The 22,890-nt window shown below is 40.7% G+C and overlaps 1 protein-coding gene across 1 annotated transcript in view; it reads right to left on the reverse strand.

Annotated features, from left to right (window-relative positions):
* The window catches only part of corin (corin, serine peptidase), a 37,566-nt gene extending 15,787 nt beyond the window's left edge, over positions 1–21,779 (reverse strand). The window contains exons 1-10 of the mRNA XM_073823580.1: positions 21,653–21,779; positions 15,819–16,115; positions 10,790–11,000; positions 8,995–9,179; positions 8,797–8,910; positions 6,860–6,967; positions 5,005–5,115; positions 795–917; positions 474–581; positions 9–240 (exon numbers count right to left, since the gene is read on the reverse strand). Of these exons, the coding sequence (XP_073679681.1) occupies positions 9–240; positions 474–581; positions 795–917; positions 5,005–5,115; positions 6,860–6,967; positions 8,797–8,910; positions 8,995–9,179; positions 10,790–11,000; positions 15,819–16,115; positions 21,653–21,773 (1,610 nt within the window). The 5' untranslated portion in view covers positions 21,774–21,779. The remainder of the gene's footprint in view (positions 1–8; positions 241–473; positions 582–794; positions 918–5,004; positions 5,116–6,859; positions 6,968–8,796; positions 8,911–8,994; positions 9,180–10,789; positions 11,001–15,818; positions 16,116–21,652) is intronic.
* Between the last annotated feature and the right edge of the window lie 1,111 nt (positions 21,780–22,890).

The following is a 22,890-nucleotide window of genomic DNA, read 5'->3' on the forward strand; positions in this document are numbered from 1 at the left end:
CGGCTGACCTGCAGGGCGGCACTCTCTGCTGGGTCACAGGGTCACACATGGGCACCAGCACCGTACAGGCGAAGAACATCAGATATTTGTAGCAGTTGGTCTGAACCAGCGCAGGAAACAGCGAGGACTCCCAGCTGACGGACGTCTCCTTCTGAGAGTGATGACCCAGATAGTTGGGGAAGCGGGTGGAGTTATAGGGCAGATTCATGCAGATCTCCAGAGAGATGGGCTCACAGCCACCTGACAAACACACACACACACACACACACACACACACACACACACACACACACACACACACACACATCTGTGACAAAGTACCACCACTGTGTCTGTGATATGTGTTTTATGAGACGTTAAAATGTAAATGGCTGTTTGACTAAACAAATTGTCAGTAAATCTGCTGCAAATCATGGGAAACTCTGCAGTGCTCTGTTTTGGTCCAGAGGTCAGAGGTCAGCTGTTTCACTCACTGCAGTTGTGGCCAGTGTTCCGCAGGTCACATGACACGTTTCCATGACAGCCAGAGGAGCAGGAGGTTGAAGTACAACTGGACTGACCTGGAGGACACAACCCCTGAGCTGAGAGACACAGACAGAGACAGTGTGTGCTCTTGTTTTGATTATACTTTCAGGACCATATGTCCTCACTTCCATTGTGAAATACTTTGTCAGCCCACTGGTGAGAAACAAACGTGTGAGTGAGTGTGTGTGTGTGTGTGTGTGTGTGTGTGTGTGTGTGTGTGTGTGTGTGTGTGTGTGTGTGTGTGTGTGAGAGTGTGTGTGTGTACTCACTCTGCGGCTGTGTGCAGTTCTCTTCATCACTGCCATCTTTACAGTCATCTTCACCATCACAGCGGAAGGCGCTGGGAATACACTGCTTGTTCCTGCACTCCACTAAACCCTGGGACTTGCACGCTACACACACACACACACACACACACACACATTAATGTCCTGCAGGGTTGCAAACGCTCTACAGTGTGTGTGTGTGTGTGTGTGTGCAGAGCTGGGTAGATTACTTACAAATTGTAATCCGTTACCAATTCCAAATTACATAAACCTTTACATTACACATTTTAGGTAACATACAGTAATCAGATTACTTTTAGATTTACTTAACTTGTTTATTACAGTGATTTAAATAGGATTATCTTATGTACCATAATGACCATGTTTCACTGCCAGATGGAGGAAAACAAAACTAGAGGTTTTTCGCACCGTCTGGTGTAAACTTACCCTATCATATAGAAAAGCATTAAATTAGGATATGTCCCCAAAACCTTCAAACTAGTTGTAATTAAGCTTCTTAATAAAAAAACACAACTTGACCCCAACAAATTAATTAATTAATTACAGATCAATCTCAAATCTTCCTTTTCTGTCAAAGATATTAGAAAAGGTAGTATCCTCACAATTGTGTTCCTTCTTAGAGAAAAATGGTATCTGTGACAGGCCCGTAGCCAGCCTAGCAGAAGGGGGGGTTCTTTTTTTCAAAAAGTGGACCTTTTTCAGTTCCCACCCATTTTGTATTTAATTATGAGGTTCAAACCGCCTACTTCATTTTGGTGACTTCTCATGCATGTTTGTGCTGGATTAGCATGTCTGTTGGTATCTTAATAAGCATGATTTTTGATGCACCAAACATATTTACTACAATGAGGTCAAACTTACCAAGATCATGTACTACCTTATTCAGTAAATATACACAAATACCTAAAGCAATTAATAAAGAGCCACAACTGACATTGTTAATGCAAAAAATGCACAGATCCTTTATACTGACACACTTCTAATTGAGTTTGTGTTTGTAGGATTTAAATAAAAAACTTGGCTTGAGCCAAAACATCAGGGGGTAATGGTGTTGGTTGAGGGCCCACAGCATGGTCATGTAAGATTTCGAGAGACAATGGTGGGTGAATGTGCATCCCTCTAGGGGGGTCCGGGGGCATGCCCCCCTGGAGAAAATTTTATACATTTTACAGGTAAATCCATTAATTTGGTGCATTTTGAGAGTTCAAAAATAAGAGCTACAACTATGTTCACTGTGCAAATTGAACAAGAAAAATAAAAAAGTTGATGACAATCTAAAAAGGGTCCAGAACTGCCTCTAGTCAGAAAGTACCGCGTTCTTCCTTGACCCATGCTACACCCCTGCACTGAGTTTTCTGGGCCCCTTTCAACCTCTGGGCCCTATGCAGTGCCCTCCTTTTCAAAACACAAATATCAAGAAAGGAATTTTGTTTAACTATATAGGCCCACATGGTATCTGCAGGATTTTTAAAATCAAAATTAAGGCTTTTTGTTTCCTTTTTTAAGACCTGCAGAAATAGAATTAATATTGAATGAGTGGGATAAAGCAATGTCTAGTAAAATATTAAACCTCTATCATGATTTACAGCTCAGATAATGTTCATAAAAACAATAACATCTGTAAAAATTGTAACAAAGCTCATTTTTTTATGGTGAAATGTAATTATTCTGACTGTTTGAGTTATTAAAATGAACCCTTGCTAGTAGCATACATGATAACCAGTAAAAACACAGGCCTATAGCACCTTAACACCATGGTATAAAAATGAACTAGCCCACATATTTTCTATGTATTTGTATAAAGAACAGTGGTCTAAATAAATTTAGTATAAATGCACAAATGCTATAGATACTATACTTATATTACATTACTTCTTTACAGTTAATACATGTCTACATTAATATAATATTCCGCATTTCTACCGCAATACCATGGTATAGTTAGTGTAAAATAAAAAGGCTACATGGTAAATGATTCTGACTGTATCGTCGCGCACAGTGTTTCTCCTGTTTGTCAGCGCTGTTTCGCCTGTTTAAGTCGCAAAGTCATTCGTGTTCTTTTATTAAATTCAAGCGCTTCATTGTGGATCTTACAGCGCTGTTTAGTGCTCACTAGTAAACGCGTCTGCTTTAGTGAATTTGCGCTCCGCTGCTGTGATCTGAGCGGATACAGTATAAACGGTCCGTGTGGCATGCTTTAAATGACTATCGCATTTAATCCATAATGCGATTCTTGTCTTTCCTTGCCCAAATTTATGACATCTTTAATAATTAAAGCTTTTACACTAATTCAATGTTGTTATTTAAAAGAACACTCATTTATATAAAAAAAATGTATTTAAATTATGGACCTTTGGCAATATGGGGTGGTTCGTTCCACACTGGCTACGGGCCTGTGTGAGGATTTCCAGTCAGGTTTTAGACCATATACTGAGACTGCTCTTATTAGAGTAACAAATGACCTGCTCTTGTCAACCGATCGTGGTGCATCTCTCTATTAGTGCTACTGGATCTTAGTGCTGCGGTTGATACTATTGACCACAACATTCTTTTAAACAGAATTGAAAATTATGTAGGCATTAGTGGTAGTGCACTGGCTTGGTTCAAATCGTACTTATCAGACCGGCATCAGTTTGTGGCAATAAATGACGAGGTATCATATCAATCGCAAGTGCAGTATGGAGTACCTCAAGGCTCAGTGCTAGGGCCATTACTTTTTACGCTTTACATGTTACCCTTGGGAGATATCATCAGGAAACATGGTGTTAGCTTTCACTGTTATGCTGATGACACTCAGCTCTATATTTCTTTGTGGCCCAGCGAAACATACCAATTTGAAAAACTAACAGAATGCACAGTTGAAATAAAAAACTGGATGGCAAATAACTTCTTACTGTTAAATCCTGAAAAAACAGAGGTGTTAATTATTGGACCTAAAACCTCCACAAGTAATGACCTAAAACACAGTCTAATACTAGATGGCTGCTCTGTAAATTCGCCGTCATCAGTTAGGAACCTAGGCGTCCTATTCGATAGCAATCTCTCCTTTGAAAGCCACATTTCTAGCATTTGCAAAACCGCATTTTTCCATCTTAAAAATATATCGAAATTACGACCTATGCTATCAATGTCAAATGCAGAAATGTTAATTCATGCGTTCATGACCTCAAGGGTAGAATATTGTAATGCTTTATTGGGTGGTTGTTCTGCACGCTTAATAAACAATTACTTAAAAAGCCCTCAATGGTTTAGCTCCTCAGTACTTGAGCAAGATAGTATCACATTATAGTCCCTCACGTCAAAAGCTAACAATTCATTAAATGAAAAAGTCTCTTCACATGGTGGCCATATTTGTAATGCCTCCAGGCAGCTCATACAAGTCCAAGTCTGATCTTAATGAATGGTGGAATCCTGAAATCTGAAAAACTGCTTGCTAAACTCACAATTAAATTAAATATGTCAAATCAATTTATCTGAAATCAATTGCCCCATGAATGTTGTTTCTTATGCTGAAATAGCATTTAAAAAGCATTGGCTGGTCTAGCCTCAGGTTTCAATGGGAAATTTGTCTCTTTCATTTAGAAGGTGGGATTATTCCTCCATATTGTGTGTTGCAGTTTCTCCCCTTCATTCTTGACCATTAATCAACATCAGAGAAACCGTGAACATGCAAATGTGATGCTTAATTACTGAAACATTTATTTTAAAATCTCAGGGCTACTTAAAGTACGTATATTTGGTTAATAAGGTTTAGATGACAAAAAGTTTTGGAATACCCGCATTACATGTAAATAAGAAATCATGTGAATATGTGCATTTTAAGTTAAGTTTAATGAGTTTGAAATAAGAAAGCCTTCCACGGACATAATAATACATGATTAAAAAACCCTACAGTCATAATGCAAATAAAAAATAGAACTTGTTCATTAGTAGTTGATGCAATGCTGAAACCCTTCTTAAACCTGAAATGATTTTTGTAAATTCAGTGGTCTCTGTCGCCACCTGACTAATGACTAGTCTATGAATGTCCACAAAACTGGACTTTCTGAATGTAGGCTATTTTAGAAAGGAAAATTTCATGAAAAAGAGAAATAAGGAAAAAACAATAATTTATAGCTGTTTATAGATTTATAGATTACGTAATCCAGATTACAGGTAACCAGTTCTGTGTGTGTTTGTGTGTGAGACTCACAGCAGTTCAGCTCGTCACTTTTGTCCAGACAGTCATGATCTCCGTCACAGAGCCAGTCTCGAGGAATACAGCGTCCTTCTCCACAGCGATGCTCTTCTGCGGGGTCACACACTGCAGCACAGAGGACACAGTATTTACAAATGAGTAAGAGTTCAGAGTCAAATCCTCAGCAGCACAAAGACACTCTTTACACACTCAAAATGACGACCTATGCTCACGATGTCAAATGGCGAAGCGTTAATTCATGCGTTCATGACCTCAAGGATAGACTATTGTAATGCTTTATTGGGTGGTTGTTCTGCACGCTTAATAAACAAACTCCAGCTGGTCCAAAATGCAGCAGCTAGAGTTCTTACTAGAACTAGAAAGTATGACCATATTAGCCCGGTTCTGTCAGCACTGCACTGGCTCCCTATTAAACATCGTATAGATTTTAAAATCTTGCTAATTACTTATAAAGCCCTCAATGGTTTAGCTCCTCAGTACTTGAGCGAGCTCTTATCGTATTATAGTCCCTCACGTCCGCTGCATTCTCAAAATTCTGGCCATTTGATAATACCTAGAATATCAAAATCAACTGCGGGCGGCAGATCATTTTCTTATCTAGCGCCTAAACTCTGGAACAATCTACCTAACACTGTTCGGGAGGCAGACACACTCTGTCAGTTTAAATCTAGATTAAAGACACATCTCTTTAACCTGGCTTACACATAAAATCATTAACATATTCCTATAATTCAAATCCGTTAAAGGATTGTTAGGCTGCATTAATTAGGTCAGCCGGACCCGAAAACACCTCCCATAACACCTGATGCACTCGCTGCATCGTAAGAAGAATGGCATCTACGCTAATATTAGTCTGTTTCATTCTTATTCCGAGGTCACCGTAGCCACCAGACCCAGCCTGTATCCAGATCAGATGGTCACTCCAGTCCCCCGGATCCAGTCCGTACCCAGCTTAGATCATGGATCACAACCTAGAGATGACTTCAATAGCCGTGGATGTCAACCAGATGAGCTCCACAGACGGATCATCACTAAAGACCTCGCCAACCTAGACGGCCATCGGCGCTACACCACAGGAACCTGATGAGTTCTCTACAATCAGACATTGGTACAAACTGCTGGTTTGGTCTGGCCAGAGGAGAACTGGTCCCCCGACTGAGCCTGGTTTCTCCCAAGGTTTTTTTCTCCCTTTCTTGCCGCTGTCGCCTCTGGCTTGCTTAGTTGGGGACACACTGAATTCATTGATGAACTGCCTTTAACTGAAAATTGATTATTTACAATAATGCGTTACTTATACACTATTGTGCTGTTTAAATACTGTGCAGTGCTTTGACACAATCTGTATTGTTAAAAGCACTATATAAATAAAGGTGACTTGACTTGGCTCCAATAGCTACAGAGCACATTTAGGCCACGCCCACACCGGGGGAGAAACAATCCAACGCTCTCCATTGACTTTCTATTGCGGGAAGCTGCTTCCTTGTCATTTCTGACTTATAACAAAAAACAGAACAATGTCTAAAAACTGCTATGAGACAATGTGTACAGTAAACAAGCTAAAAACACACAACTACGTTTTTATAAGCTGTCAACTTAAAAAAACAAGTGTTTTTGTCACATAGTAGCTTTAGACATTGTTCTGTTTTTTGTTGTAAGTCAGAATTGACAAGGAGGCAGCTTCCCACAATACAAAGTCAATGGAGAGCGTTGGATTGTTTTCCCCCCCGGTGGGCATGGTTTTCAGATTATGACGCGTGTCGCTCTGTCTCTATCTACACCACTTTGACAGCTCTAGTTGATCTGATTTCAAGTGTGAATCCAAACGAACAGTGCAAATGTAAGAACTCACCACAGTTTTGCTCGTCGCTCAGATCGCCGCAGTCGTCGTAGCCGTCGCACAGAAGACCGGAACCGATGCAGCGGCCGGTGGCACACAGATGCTGACCATCCGAACAAGCTGGACAAACCACAGAACCAGAGGATCACAGTCAATGAATGAGAACATGTGTTCTTCAATGTGTGGAGCAAAACACATACTGCACTACTAGGAGGGATACTAGGGTACAACGGGGCTAAAGGCACACGCTAAGAAAAAAATATATGTTTGTATTGAACATTTATGGAGCAAATGAATTTGTGTGAAAATAAATCATACAAGTGGTTTATTTTGTTTAAAAATTTTATAAATGTAAAAGGCTCACAGTATTGATTTAAATACTTTAGCTAAAATTTAAATACTTTGACAGTATTGATTTAAAAACTTTAGCTAAAAAGTATTTTTTTTTATATAATGTTAATACTTGTTCAAAACAATCACTTTCGCAAAGTGTGTATTATTTTCTGCTTATTTTGATAAATAAAATAAATAATTTTTGTTCGATAAATATACTGTCATTAAAATATGCTAATATAAAACATATATTACTTATATTACTACGGCGGAAAAATGTGCCTAGTGGTTTAGAGGAAAATAATATCAAATGTGCTATTACCCTGGGGTGGCTTTAGCCCCGTTGTACCCTGCATATCCACAGTCTAGGGGGGTAACGTGAGTGACGTAATCTGATTACTTTTTTCAAGTAACTAGTAAAAGTAATCCATCACTTTTGAATTTACAAGAAAATACAAGAGTTACTTTTTGAAATAAGCAGTTACTTTGTTTCCCCATGTATTGACTGACAGCTCTCTTGTTGCCATGTTGAGAGAAAGAGTAAGATAAATAATTAAACTGAATTAAATTACCATTCGAATAAGCAAAAATGACTTTAGATAAATATAACATTTGTGTTTTTTTCTCTTTTTTTTAGCTAAAGAGTTTATCATGTGATCCAGAACAGCAGCACAGCTGAAAGGTTTGTTTGAGCAGCGTCCTCTAGTGTAAATACATAAAATTACTTTTTCTTCAGACTGAGGATCATTCATTTTACTTTTGGTGTGGAAGGGCTTTTACATTTGCCAACAACTTTTTACTTAAAAAAAAAACAAGCAAACCCAGCACAGATAAGGAAAACAACACAAAGGTAACATAAAAGTAATGTAAAGAGTAACTAAGTAATGCTATTAGTTATTTTTTCAGGGAGTAATGCTATATTTTAATTACTTTTAAAAGTAACTTTCGGCAACACTGCTTCAGTGCACTAGTGAGCACATATTTCTCTCAATACTCAAAGCAACGCTCCCTCATTTCCTCGCTCCTCTGTCCTCCAGCCGTGACCCGGATATCAATCAAACTCAGTCGTCTTAAAGGACGTCCTAATTCTGTAATTGCATCATGAGGAGGTGAGGAACGAGGAAGCTTTCAGTGGAGCTATGCTGCCCTCCAAAGGCAAAGCGCAGTAACTACACATTTGGTCAAAATTGAGTTAACGATTAAAATGGACTTTGTGACATCTGTTTTGTCTTGAGGCAAAGTCTCCTGGTTCAATTTTGTCCTGTTTCAGAGAAACGAGAGTGTCAACATGTTTGACTAGCTAAAACTAGTAAACTAGTAAAAACTTTAAAGGCATTTTTCTCAGTATCAGTGTTGGCGTAGTTACTGCACTTTGCCTTTGGAGGGCAGTATGAGCGAGGAGATTTTCTAAAAAAAACTGATGAAGTTCTTGTCCTTCATTTGTCACTAAATAAATAATATTTTAACAGACAACTGTGCTTTATTAATATTTATTATGAATAACCAAGCTTTAGCTGCATAAGGACAGATCCCTCAAGAAATCAAGAAACTTAATGCTGCTTTTCTCGTATCTTAAGTGAGGATGTGGAACTAATAAACAAGAAGCGCACACTTACTGCAGTCGGCCTCGTCGCTCCAGTCGTCACAGTCGTTGTACCCGTTGCACACTAGTTTCAGGGGGACGCATATTCCGGTCGCACACAGGAAGTGGTCGCTTCCTCCACAGGCAGCTAAAGACAAAATCACAAAAATAAAGACAAGCGATCAGAACGTCACCATTCGAATCGTGACTCCAGCGCTGGACGAGCACTCACAGAGTTTTCCTCTGGCGTGTCGAGGCGTGTAGCAGAGTGGCGTGTTGTCGGTGTTGGTTCCCGTGTTGTTGGTGAACTGAGAGCAGCGCAGGAACTCCGGCCAGGACGCGTTAAACATCTGCAGCACCGGCTCACATCCCTCACGAGCCGCTTCACAGAACGACTGACACGGCAGAACCAGAGCCCTGCCACACACACACTCAGATCAAACACGAGTAGTTCACTTCCACAACAAACATTTACAGATAATGTACTCTCCCTCTGGTCATTCAAGATGTTCATGTCTTTCTTTCTTCAGTCGTAAGAAATTATGTTTCTTGAGGAAAACATTTCAGGATTTCTCTCCATAAAGTGGACTTCTATGGTGCCCTGAGTTTGAACTTCCAAAATGTAGTTTAAATGCAGCTTCAAAGGGTCATTGCACACCGAGTCCGAAATTTTTGTTCGTTAAAAAATAAATACGACCTCACGTAATACAATCACGTTTGGACACTGCCTTTGAAATTTTCATCCATAATAAGAAAATTCAGATCGGGTTCGATTTTTTGCGTTTTTCACATTTGTAGCAAGCATTTTGAGAGGTGTTTTTGACAGTTCAGAGCCACCGCACAAGTAAACGCCAAAATCCAGAATTGCGTCTGACAAGTTTATCCACTTCGTCTCGCAACACAAAGCACTGAAAAGGTCCTTGAACACTGAGTTCACAGAAATTAGTGGTCTTCTTTATAATATAAGGCTTCAGTAATGTTAGCAAAGCATCAAAGTTTACTGACATCCTGAATCATCTGGGATAATCCCGCAGCTCATTAATAAGGAGGTAAGAAGTATAAGAAGTATTCTCTCTTTCCTCTCTATATCTTTTTCTCTTTTTAAGAAGAGAGTAGACAACAAAATCATCTTTGCTGCTTGAAGATTCCATTTTGTATTGTTTTGCTAATTTCACAACGGATGAATTAATACACATCGGGCTTTCTGTGCGTGACAAATTTTTAGGATTACGAATACAAAAAAACGCATACGAAAATGTGCAATGACCTTAAAAGAGCTCTAAACGATCCCAGCCGAAGATCTAGCAAATTATCTAGCAAAACGATCGGTTACTTTTTTTTTTAAACTGACAATTTATAGACTTTTTAACCTCAAATGCTGGTCTTGTCTAGCTTTTTGTGAACTCTGTGTATAGGGTATGTCGAAAAACTCCCATTGCAAGGGTGTTTGATTGTCTTTGCACGTTCACTTTGTAAACACTGGGTCGGTTCTTCTGCAGCGATGTAGGATGATTTTTAAATTGGATGAGAAAATGAGATGGAAGATTATTGACATACCCTAACTGTCTTGAACAGGAGTACACAGAGTACACATGTACATCACAGAGCTAGGCAAGACCAGCATTGGAGGTTACAAAAGTATATAAATTCTACATTTCTTTTAGAAAATAACCAGTCTTTTCACTAGATAAGACCCTTATTCCTCGGCTGGGATCGTTTAGAGTCCTTTGAAGCTGCATTGAAACCACATTTTTAACCTTCAATCCGTTGAGCACCACTGAAGTCCACTATATGGAGAAAAATCCTTGAAAGTTTTCCTCCAAAAAAAAAAACAATTTTTTTTACGACTGATAAAGATGACAAGGGGGTGAATAGTTCTGGAAGTGAACTTCTCTTTTAACCCTCATGCTGTTCTTGGAGACCATTTAATTTTTCCTGAGAATGCTAGTTAATGTTTTTCCATTTGATTAACATGCAAATCAATAACCTAGCAATGAAGAACCCTGAACCTGAATGGCGTGACAGACCTGTGGCCTCTGTGGCTGATGCATTGTGGGAGTGCGATGGAGCATCCGAACAGCATGATGTGTCTGTAGCAGGACAGTCGGCTCAGGTAGCTGAAGAACTTCAGGAACATCTGCAGCTCGCTGCTCTTGACGACCGTCGTCCCCGGCAACACGCCGCTCTGGTTATACGGCAACATGTGACACTGACTCTCCGTGATGTCAGAGCAAAAACCTGTCAGCAAACACAAGAGAGAAATCTGATTGGCTGATGCGTCGAGCAGGGAGTGACTTCCGCAGTCAGTTTATTGGAGGTGCTTGAGTTCGCTCTTCTTAAAGGGGTCATCAGATGGCTATTTTCCACAAGTTGATATGGTTCGTTAGGGTCTTTATGAGAAGTCTATAACATACTTTGGATAAAATTTCTCAGTAGCAGTGTAAAACAACACCCTTTTTACCTTTTTGCCATTTTGTTGCATTTGCCTTTAAATGCTAATAAGCTCCACTCGCCCCGCCCCTCTCTTCTGTGGGGTGACGAGCCGTACTGTTTACTTTAGCTACATTTAGCTGTGAATCTTGCTAACAATTTGGGTTAGAATGGCAGACTTGACATGTTAAAAGGAGGGTGATGCTTGAAATCATTGTTCTTCCATTGTTAACCATGGTGACCTGCAAAGAAACACCTGCAGCCATCATTGCGTTGCATAAAAATGGCTTCACAGGCAAGGATATTGTGACTACTAAGATTGCACCTAAATCCACAATTAATAGGATCATCAAGAACTTCAAGGAAAGAGGTTCAATTCTTGTTAAGAAGGCTTCAGGGCGTCCAAGAAAGTCCAGCAAGCGCCAGGACGGTCTCCTAAAGAGGATTGAGCTGCGGGATCGGAGTGCCACCAGTGCAGAGCTTGTTCAGGAATGGCAGCAGGCAGGTGTGAGCGCATCTGGACACACAGTGAGGACAAGACTTTTGGAAGATGGCCTGGTGTCAAGAAGGGCAGCAAAGAAGCCACTTCTCTCCAAAAAAAACATCAGGGACAGATTGATCTTCTGCAAAAAGTATGGCCAATGGACTGCTGAGGACTGGGGCAAAGTCATATTCTCAGATGAAGCCTCTTTCCGATTGTTTGGGGCATCTGGAAAAAGGCTTGTCTGGAGAACAAAAGGTGAGCGCTACCATCAGTCCTGTGTCATGCCAACAGTAAAGCATCCTGAGACCATTCATGTGTGGGGTTGCTTCTCATCCAAGGGAGTGGGCTCACTCACAATTTTGCCCAAAAACACAGCCATGAATAAAGAATGGTACCAAAACACCCTCCAACAGCAACTTCTTCCAACAATCCAACAACAGTTTGGTGAAGAACAATGCAGTTTACAGCACGATGGAGCACCGTGCCATAAGGCAAAAGTGATAACTAAGTGGCACGGGGACCAAAACGTTGAAATTTTGGGTCCATGGCCTGGAAACTCCCCAGATCTTAATCCCATTGAGAACTTGTGGTCAATCCTCAAGAGGCGGTGGACAAACAAAAACCCGCTAATTCTGACAAACTCCAAGAAGTGATTATGAAAGAATGGGTTGCTCTCAGTCAGGATTTGGCCCAGAAGTTGATTGAGAGCATGCCCAGTCCAATTGCAGAGGTCCTGAAAAAGAAGGGTCAACACTGCAAATACTGACTCTTTGCACAAATGTCATGTAATTGTCGATAAAAGCCTTTGAAACGTATGAAGTGCTTGTAATTATATTTCAGTACATCACAGAAACAACTGAAACAAAGATCTAAAAGCTGTTTAGCAGCAAACTTTGTGAAAACTAATATTTGTTCTCAAAACTTTTGGCCACGACTGTACATACACCGTGGGTCCCCTCACATGGAAGTCGCTGTTATGTTTCTACAGTAGCCCTAAACGGAGAAACTGCCCTACAGATCGCGTTTCATCACTGTTGTTCTTTGTGAAAAACACTGACACAAAGATGAACAAGTAACAGTAAAATTCACAATAACATCGTTTTATTGAATAATTAAGTAAATATAATTCCCCAATTTATGTTTTAAAAGAAACCTCATTATTCTTTGCTGTCTAAAACGACGACATCTTAAACCTGCGTCGGCCACCGTAGCTTCTGTAAAGGGAGGGGTGAGCGGAGGACTGTTGCAATTCACAACCTCACCGCTAGATGCTGCAAAAATCTACACACTGCACCTTTAAGAAATGCGATTTGCAAAGATGCAATAAAAAACCCTTATACTCAATTCTGCTGTGGGTGAAGCTGCATCAGGAATGTTTCCCGCAAACATAGAAGCATTTATGTAGATCACCCTGCACATTTCTTTAAAAAATGAAAGTAACGTTAATCATCATCGACTGGTTAGATTATTCAGAATTTCCGAAAGTCGTGTGTCGCGTTCTTTAAAGGGGTCATCGGATGCCCATTTTCCACAAGTTGATATGATTCTTTAGGGTCTTAATGACAAGTCTATAATATACTTTGGTTAAAATTTCTCAATGGTAGTGTCAAAAACACTCTTTTTACCTTGTCAAAATCAGCCCTTTTTATTGTGTTACATGTTCCTTTAAATGCTAATGAGCTCTGCTCGCCCCGCCCCTCTCTGCCATGGAATGATGAGCCGTAATGTTTACCTTTGCCAATTTTAGCCGCGTTTAGCTGCGAAACTTGCCAACAAGCACATTATTAAGAAAAGCCGTTTGCAATGATGCATAAAAACCCTTATCCTCACTTCTGCTGTGGGTGAAGCTCCATCTGGAACAATTCGCACAAACATAGACGCATATGTAGATCAGGATCGGTGCTTTCTTTTTTAAAAACGAAAGTAACGTTAATCCTCTGCGTCTCCAGCGGCTCAGATGTCAGGAGTAAATGACGACTGCTGTGTTCATTATTAATAACAGAACACCTCAATCGCTCAATTAGAGTCTTCCTCTGCTCCTGAGTCACACAATGGCGATCAGAGTCGGACTGTTTCAGCTCGGTGAGGGCGGGGCTAAGGCAAGGCGCTCATGTCAATCAACTATCGTGGGAGGGGCCTCTGTCTGTGTTTCATCACACCCACTAGAAGCTGAGAATGAGCTGATTTTAAAAAGGGGATATTACTTTTAAAGATTAAACAAATACCACTGGGTGTATTTTGATCATTGTAGGGTGGTTGTGTTCACAAACTGACAACACACATTAATGTTCAAACTACATGGAAAAGTGAGTTTTGCATCTGATGACCCCTTTAATAAAATCCATGAGACTAGGATTTATGTTCAACACTAATGTAAAACGCTGCTGATTGTCTCAGTCTTACTGTCTGAGTGTGTGTGTGTGTGTGTGTGTGTGTACCTTGTTTTTGTGACATATCAGGACACAAATTGGTGTAATAACATGGGTATGACATAGGTATTACAAGGAGAGGGTGACTTATGAGGACATTGCCCATGTCCCCACTTTCCAAAAGGCTTATAAATCATACAGAATACGTTTTTTTGAGAATGTAAAGATATGCACAGTCTCCTGTAAGGGCTAGGTTTAGGTGTAGGGAAGGTGTAGGGTGATAGCAAATATAGTTTGTACAGTATAAAAACCATTACGTCTATGGAATGTCCCCACAATTCACAAAAACAAACATGTGTGTCTGTGTGTGTGTGTGTGTGTGTGTGTGTGTGTGTGAGAGTGAATCTGTGTGTGTGTCTGTGAGTGTGTGTATGAGTGCTCTGTAAGAGACTCTGATTGTAATTGTGATTCTAGTGCTCAAGTCAAAGTCAGAAAGCCGAGAGGAACAGACACACACACACACACACACACACACACACACACACACACACACACACACACACACACACACACACACACAGACCTCAGGAAAGATGATTAATCATTAGGCTGTTTGGAGGAGACAGAGACAAATAAAAGCATACGGCGCACCCTCAGCGAAGGTCATCACTAGAGGACACACTCACAGATGACTTTCAGGACAGAACCTTCACTGAGGACATCGTCTCACACACAAATGGACAGAGAGAGAGACATCTGTGCTGAAATTAGATTAGCAGCTGGTCTGCAGAGGACAAAAGCAGTGAAATGTTTGACATAAAAGGGCTAAAGAGAGAGAGAGACAGACAGAAGCATAAAGCAGATGATAAAATATGAAGCCAAGCATGTGACATTTAAAGGGATCGTTTACTTTCTTTCTTCAGATGAACACATTTTTTAGAAAAATAATCCATCTTTGTGAGTTATAAACACAAGTCCCAATGTTGACGCTTCACAAATCAACCAGCCATGTGATCTGCATTTTGATACATTTCAGAAAACAACAATACATATCTTCATTTTGTAGCATCTCAAGTAAATGTATCTTTATTTAAGAAAGTTTCGATATTTGCACTAGAAAAGACAAAAATGTTGGTGTATATTATTGGTACTTTTTGCAATGCATGCAACATTTAATATCATTCTGCTCTGATTTTAGTCCTTTTTAGGGCCTCAATTTGTGTTCTTTAAGGCCTAAAATTGTTTTGTTTGTTTTGAAACCCTGCATTTGAGACATGCATCCAACTCACAGAGATGAATTCTTTTCTAAAAAAACACTTTGTTCATATAAAAGTCATATACAGCTGGGATAATGAAAGAATATGTGACCCTGGAGCACAAAACCAGTCTGAAGTATCACAGGTATATTTGTAGTAATAGCCAACAATACATTATATGGGTCAAAATGATTAATTTTATGGCAAAAATCATTAGGATATTAAATAAAGATCATGTTCCATGAAGATATTTAGTAAATTTTCTACTGTAAATATATCGAAAGTAGATTTTTGATTAGTAATATGCATTGCTGAGAACTTCAGTTGAACAACTTTAATATTTAGATTTTTTTTTTCACCCTCAGATTCCAGATTTTCAAATAGTTGTATCTCAGCTAAATATTGTATAAATTTAAACGTGAAAAAATGGATCCTTATGACTGGTTTTGTGGTCCAGGGTCACATTTGTATTAATTTTTGTATGAACAATCATTTTAAGCCACAAAAGCAACCGTACCAGCGTCTGCATTCAAGCTCGTCATGGTGGAGACGGACGTCCACCAGTCCACAGTGGCCGCGGCAGTGGGACCCGCCGATGAAGACGAGTATGAAGAGGTGTCGGCACGAGGCATCCAGCGTGCCGAGTCCCACTGCGGAGGGGTGTTTGTCATGACGACCCGCTGCGTATCGGACTGGGGCGACACTGTCCCGTTCTCTGCCGTCATCGGGCCGGGGTCGGTGCCGTTAAAGGGCCCATCGGTCAGTACGGACACAGAAGATCCGGCATCCAGCAGGCCATTCCCATTCCATAAACCTGGACAAAGACGGAAAACCAGAGTCAGCCGTGGAACAGTTTAAATATAAAAACAGCAACAGCTGAAGTAGTGAGGATAAAACACACAGTGTGTCTGGTAACACTTTTCCATAAGACACATGTGATGTGAATGTGGCACCTCATCAGCAGCTGCTCTTTTACATTGTAAAGGTTCTTTACGGGCATCGACTGCTCCATGAAGAACCTTTAAAGGATAACTATTGCCAAAATGCAACCTGGGCTGTTTTTTGTTTTTACTGTAAACGAAACAAACATATATCTAAAAGCATAATTACGACAAACAAGCCGTTTTTGAGATTGACCGTGATTTAGTTTTGTGGTCAATGGCCGGTGAATGGGAGAACTAGGGGCATATCTTTGAGCGCATCAAAATCGATATTTTTACAACACTAAGAAGGCTCGACACACCATGAAACTTTGCTCGAAGTATGGCCTGGGTCTCTACACATGAACTCCAGCATTGAGAACATTGTTTGTGTACACAGAGTTTACTAAAAAGAAAGGTTTTGAACAACTCACTTTCACTGTTTTGAGTTTCCGCTCGCGGCCGTCTTGCCAGTCAAGAGGTGTCCATCTCCTAACCCTAACCCATCCAGTGCACAAAAGATTCTTTATAGTGGAAAAAGGCTCACACTAAGAAGAAGTAAATCACTCAGAGGGGAACCAGGAATGGTTCTTCTATGGCATCAGAGTGAAAAGCCCATTTTGGAAGCGTGTATTATTTTGCTCTGACGTGACCGATACGAGCTGCTTCACAAAAGGAAATTTCAGCCAAGACAAATGCACCAAAATAAACAAACTATAATCAACAGTGGGCCATTTCAGCAAATTAGGCCAGATCGTTTTCATGCCAGCAGTGAACTAGACCCTCGCTTGGACAGATTTCACAGCAAACACACATGAGAATCACCGTGAAGAACAAACATTTTTGTTTGCGAAAGGGACCTTTAACCCAAAAATGAAATTGTGCCCAATTTACTCTATTCTTCTTGTTCAAACCTGCATGACTTTCTTTCTTCCGTGAAACAAAACACATGTTTTGAAGAATGCTGGGAACCAAACAACATTGGACCCCATTGACTTTCACTGTTGAATTTCTATGTTTGCCCACTGACAAAGAAATGATCAGTCTATAATTTTAATGGTAGGTTTATTTGAACAGTGAGAGATGGAATAACAACAAAAAATACAGAAAAACATATTTCAAAAAAGCTATACATTTATTTGCATTTTAATGAGTGACATAAGTATTTGATCCCTTATCAATCAGCAAGATTTCTGGCTCCCAGGTGTCTTTTATACAGGTAACTCTCTTAAAGGGACTGCTCGTGATCTTAGCTTGTTACCTGTATAAAAGACACCTGTCCACAGAAGCAATCAATCAATCAGATTCCAAACTCTCCACCATGGTCAAGACCAAAGAGGTGTCCAAGGATGTCAGGGACAAGATTGTAGACCTACACAAGACTGGAATGGGTTACAAGACCATCGTCAAGCAGCTTGATAAGAAGGAGACAACAGTTGGTGATTATTCACAAATGGAAAAAACACAAAATAACTCAATCTCCATCGGTCTGGGTCTCCATGCGAGATCTCACCTCGTGGAGTTTCAATAATCATGAGAACGCTGAGGAATCAGCCCAGAAATACACTGGAGGATCTCGTCAATGATCTCAAGGCAGCTGGGACCATAGTCACCAAGAAAACAATTGGTAACACACTACGCCATGAAGGACTAAAATCCTGCAGCGCTGCTCAAGAAAGCACATGTACAACCATCTGAAGTTTGCCAATAAACATCTGAATGATTCAGAGGAGAACTGGGTGAAAGTGTTGTGGTCAGATGAGACCAAAATCCAGCTCTTTGGCATCAACTCAACTCGCCGTGTTTGGAGGAGGACGAATGCTGCCTATGACCCCAAGAACACCATCCCCACCGGCAAACATGGAGCTGGAAACATTATGCTTTGGGGGTGTTTTTCTGCTAAGGGGACAGGACAACTGCACCACATCAAAGGGACGATGGACGGGGACATGTACCGTCAAATCTTGGGTGAGAACCATTGAAAATGTGTGGTGGATGGGTATTGCAACACGACAATGAGCCAAAACACACGACCAAGGAGTGTCTCAAGAAGAAGCACATGAAGGTCCTGGAGTGGGTTAGCCAGTGTCCAGACCTTAATCCCATAGAAAATCTGTGAAAGAAGCTGAAGGTTCGAGTTGCCAAACATCAGCCTCAAAACCTTAATGAATGGAGAGGATCCGCAAAGAGGACTGGGACGAAATCCCTCCTGAGATGTGTGCAAAGCTGCTGGACAACTTTTTTGAAATGTGTTTTTCTGGATTTTTTTGTTATTCTGTCTCTCACTGTTCAAATAAACCTACTATTAAAATTATAGGCTCATCATTTCTTTATCAGTGGGCAAACGTACAAAATCAGCACGGGATCAAATAATTTTTTCCCTCACTGTATTGACCAAAAGAGACATTTATAGAAGAGACATTTATCAAAATATCGTTGTGCTCTATAGGAAGAATAACTATTGAGTAAATGAACTGTCAATAGGACGGCATACCAGAATGCAGACGAGAAACAAACGAAGGACATGGGAAAACACGAGTGCACATCACCACCGGCTGTGTTCTCAAACAGCTTTTGGTCCACTTTTGAGTTCACTTCTGTCCAGATTTCTTTGCAGGGAAGGTCTGGGGGCGGATGCATGATTGGGCATTTTCTGATTTAGCAATCTGATATTTTTACATAAGAACACAAAAGGAGGCAACAAAAACAATACAGAGAACAGCAGCTATGATAGAATCAGGACATTGTGTTTCTTACTTTTTTTTGCCTTCAAACCAAATGCTTCAACAACATGTCCCGTAACGTGAGAGAAACCGGTCTTTAGTAAACACATTCGAGCACATGAGTATCAACACTATTGTTGACACCAGCTGTCCACTTGAGATCAGATCGACTAAAGCGCATCTTAATAGCAGGAATAAACAGGAGTACGCAACCCTTCCTGCAGCACCAATCAAACACTCCTCAACCTGCAGCTTTCCGTGATCTTCCAGCGAGTCATACCTTCACAAGACCAACCCTGCAGACACAACTAGTGACCCCTGAGTCTACAGAGCAGGCGGAAAGCTGCGGGTGAAAGTCAAGCTGCAAACATGACCTGTGCTGCTCATCTCTAGCAGTGTTTCTACTCAAGATGCAGATCTCATGGCACTGTCTCCTTAATATGAGTCGGCCCTGCTGTGTCAGAGACAGAGACAGAGACAGAGACAGAGACGACAGCCACTGTGACGCTGCAAAAACAGGCTCGGTGACACAGCAGGACGTCCGGACAGGATGGGTGTCTCGCTTTCACAGCTCTGATCACGTCCCACCAAAGAGACTTTCTGGCCAATAAACAAAGAGCAGCCGAGACGGAGAGAGGACGCAGGCAGGATAATGGTGGGAGGAGAAGTCGTCCAGATGTCATCGGTGCGCACGTCTGTCCAGACGGTGACCTTTTGACCTTGGCGGCATCAAACGCTTCCTTTCAGCTTTTATGAAGCGCAAACAGACAGAGAGGGGGAGACATATCTGAACACACACATGTCGTGTTTCCATGTTTTATGGGGACATTCCGTAGGCGTAATGGTTTTTATACTGTACAAACTGTATTTTCTATCGCTCTACACTTAAACCTAGCCCTCACAGGAGACTGTGCACACACAAAAATCTAATTCTGCTTGATTTATGAGCCTGTATCCTCATGGGGACCTGAAAAATGTCATCACAAGGTCAAAATTTACTGGTATCACTGTCCTTGTGGGGACATTTGGTCCACATAACGTGATGAATATCAGGTGCACACACTCACAACTCTGTATAGTTATGTTTGTGAGGACATCCATTGACACAATGCAATCTCTAGCTCCTCATCCTAAACCTTCCCATCAGAACTAACCTCACATTTACACAATTATAATCTGATTCCTCAAACAAGCCTTTAAAACTGTCACCGTCCCACCTGTGGGACGCTTGGTGCTCTTTTTCTGTTGTCCTTTTTCTCTTTCAAATGTTTTAGTAACTATCATAAATTATATCATTATCATTTTAAAGCTTAGAAGCTTTTTGAAACCATTTTGAAATCGGACATTGCCTTTTCATGGAAATGGTATTTTAAAATCGTTTGCCGGTCTCCTCCCCCTTAGCAGTGTCATAACACAAAATACATTATCAAAATACATGTCTTTTAGTATCACAACTTTTTACAATCTTGACAAGAAACATATCATTGAAAAGGTCTTAGGATAGCATATTTGGTGGTAGAATGAAAATGTAAGAAAATTTTCGACTTTTGTGAAAAATGCATAAAAAATATATATGGCATTTGGATGGCTGTTTGTGGTATAACGCCCTAAACAAACTTTCACAGGAACCTTAATTTTTTTCATATCAACTTCAAATTTGGAACATAACTTATTTAGATGTGAGGCTTCAATTTGATATCAACTTTAAGATAAAACCTATTATGTAAAATAAGTATTTTTATATAAAATATAATAAAAGTTGAAAAGTGCATTTTATTTACAATAAATTTAAACTTCCATAATTTGTTGATACTTTATTTTTTGAAAAAAGTCCACTTCTGCAATAATCTGCTGACTGTCTTCTTTAAAAAGAGACCAACCTTAGATCTGTATTCCATAGTGTCCATGAATTAAAACAACTGAAGTTTGGATAGTGCACTTTCATGCCTATTTTAAAAAATGGGGGTACCGGTTAATGGGTTAAAGGGTCTCAGAAAGTTAGAAAAATGGCTAAAATGTCCTCATTTACAAAATGGTCCTCCCTACGATGGTCTAAAACTCAAAGCGGCCCTCACAAACATTGACTACATTAGTAAGCTACTCTCCTAGACTTCCATTGTTTCTGAATGATATTTCCTGTGCAAAGCCGTACATTTCAATTGAAGCAACCGATTTATAACTGATTTATAACAAGTGAAGTCTGGCTCACTAGTATCAGTATGTTTAACTATATTGCTGAAATCAAACCCACACACAGATTGAACAAACGTCTTTCATCGCTGCAGATTTCTCTTTTTCAGACTCTTTCGATGACAGTGAACATCATGTTGTGACTCATTTGGCAGGAGACAAAATTAGACATAACAGGCTGAAAATCACACAGATACACGGACAAATGCCTCAAGAGCTTAGTGAAGATGCTCCAATGCTCTCACACTCACCATTAGCATGCAGAGACACAGCAGGTGTGTGTGTGTGTGTGTGTGTGTGTGTGTGTGTGTGTGTGTGTGTGTGTGTGTTCTAACACACATGTGAGTGTGTTTGTGTGTCACAGTTGTTATTTAACACTTGCTTGTCTCATCACTCCATGTGTCGAGGCTGAGAGCAGGCGGACGGGATCCGTGTGTGTGTGTGTGTGTGTGTGTGTGTGTGTGTGTGTGTGTGTGAGAGAAAGTTTCTATGAGTGTGTGTGTGTGTGTGTGTGTTACCTGTGAGCGCCAGCAGCAGCACACACACACAGATGAGGCCGCACACACATGGCAGCAGGATGAAGAGCAGCAGTCGCAGATGTTTCCCGCAGCGATGCGTGTGTGTGAACGCTTCACCCATGATGAGCTCATCTGACACACACACACCTGAGGACACAGACAGAGTTTGCAGTGAGTTTGTGATCAGCAGGACTTTTGATATTCAGCTGAATGACATTCATAACAGATAATATCAATGTCAGACATAACGGTAAATGTTCCTTTAACGACAGTCATTGCAATAAATAGAAATGACATTTCACATATGACACTGTGAAGTTTGATCGCGTGCGCGCGCGTCTCACCGGTAACGGGCTGGAAATCAGCTCGCGCTGTGACGCTCCTCCGGTAACGGCAGCAAATCAGCGAAGATCCGGACCATTAGAGCCGCTCGCAGCGCCAGCAGAGCACAAGCAGAAGCGCAGAGGCTATTTTTACCCAGGTATTTGAGCTTCAGAGTTTCCAGCTTGTGCAGGAGAATCCGACACACACACACACACACACACACACACACACACACACACACACACACACACACACACACACCAGTGTGTTATTTATAGGAACGGAAAGGAAAGAAACTGAAGTGCGTGAGTTCAACTCTGTGACACACGAGAGAGAAAGAGCTGAATACTCACCGAAAGTTGATTGCAGCCGATTCCATCGCAGATACACACTCTCTCTCCCCGTCTATTCTATTTGATTGTTTTTTCATTTGTAACCCAGAGTTTGTTTGTGTTGTTCTTATGTATCTGTCTGAGCACGAGCGTGTCTGCGCGCGACCCGCGCCACACTGACGAGCGAGTACCGCGCGCTCATTTATATCTCCACCCGACAACAAACACAGAGAGAGAGAGAGAGAGAGAGAGAGAGAGAGAGAGAGAGAGAGAGAGAGGTTTGAAGGACTCAAATTAAAAGATTAAACCTCAGAATTGATCAAAGCAGTAACGCGCTTTAGACTGAAAGAAACGCGTAGGCTAAACATTCACATCAAATCATAGGAGGATTTTATTTGTTTATTTGATGTTGTTCACTACAGGACTGTTTAATGTCTTCTGTTGCTTTGTGGCACATTTGTAGCACAGACGCTCTTCAGTTAAACTGTAATAATGCAGATGAAGCGCTCATTTATCAGTTTCTCATTTATAGTCAAGCATTTGATAGCATTGACTGATGAGCTCGAAATCATCAGTTTTACA

Source organism: Garra rufa, chromosome 18 (genome assembly GCF_049309525.1).
Source record: "Garra rufa chromosome 18, GarRuf1.0, whole genome shotgun sequence".
NCBI classification, from domain to species: Eukaryota; Metazoa; Chordata; class Actinopteri; order Cypriniformes; family Cyprinidae; genus Garra; species Garra rufa.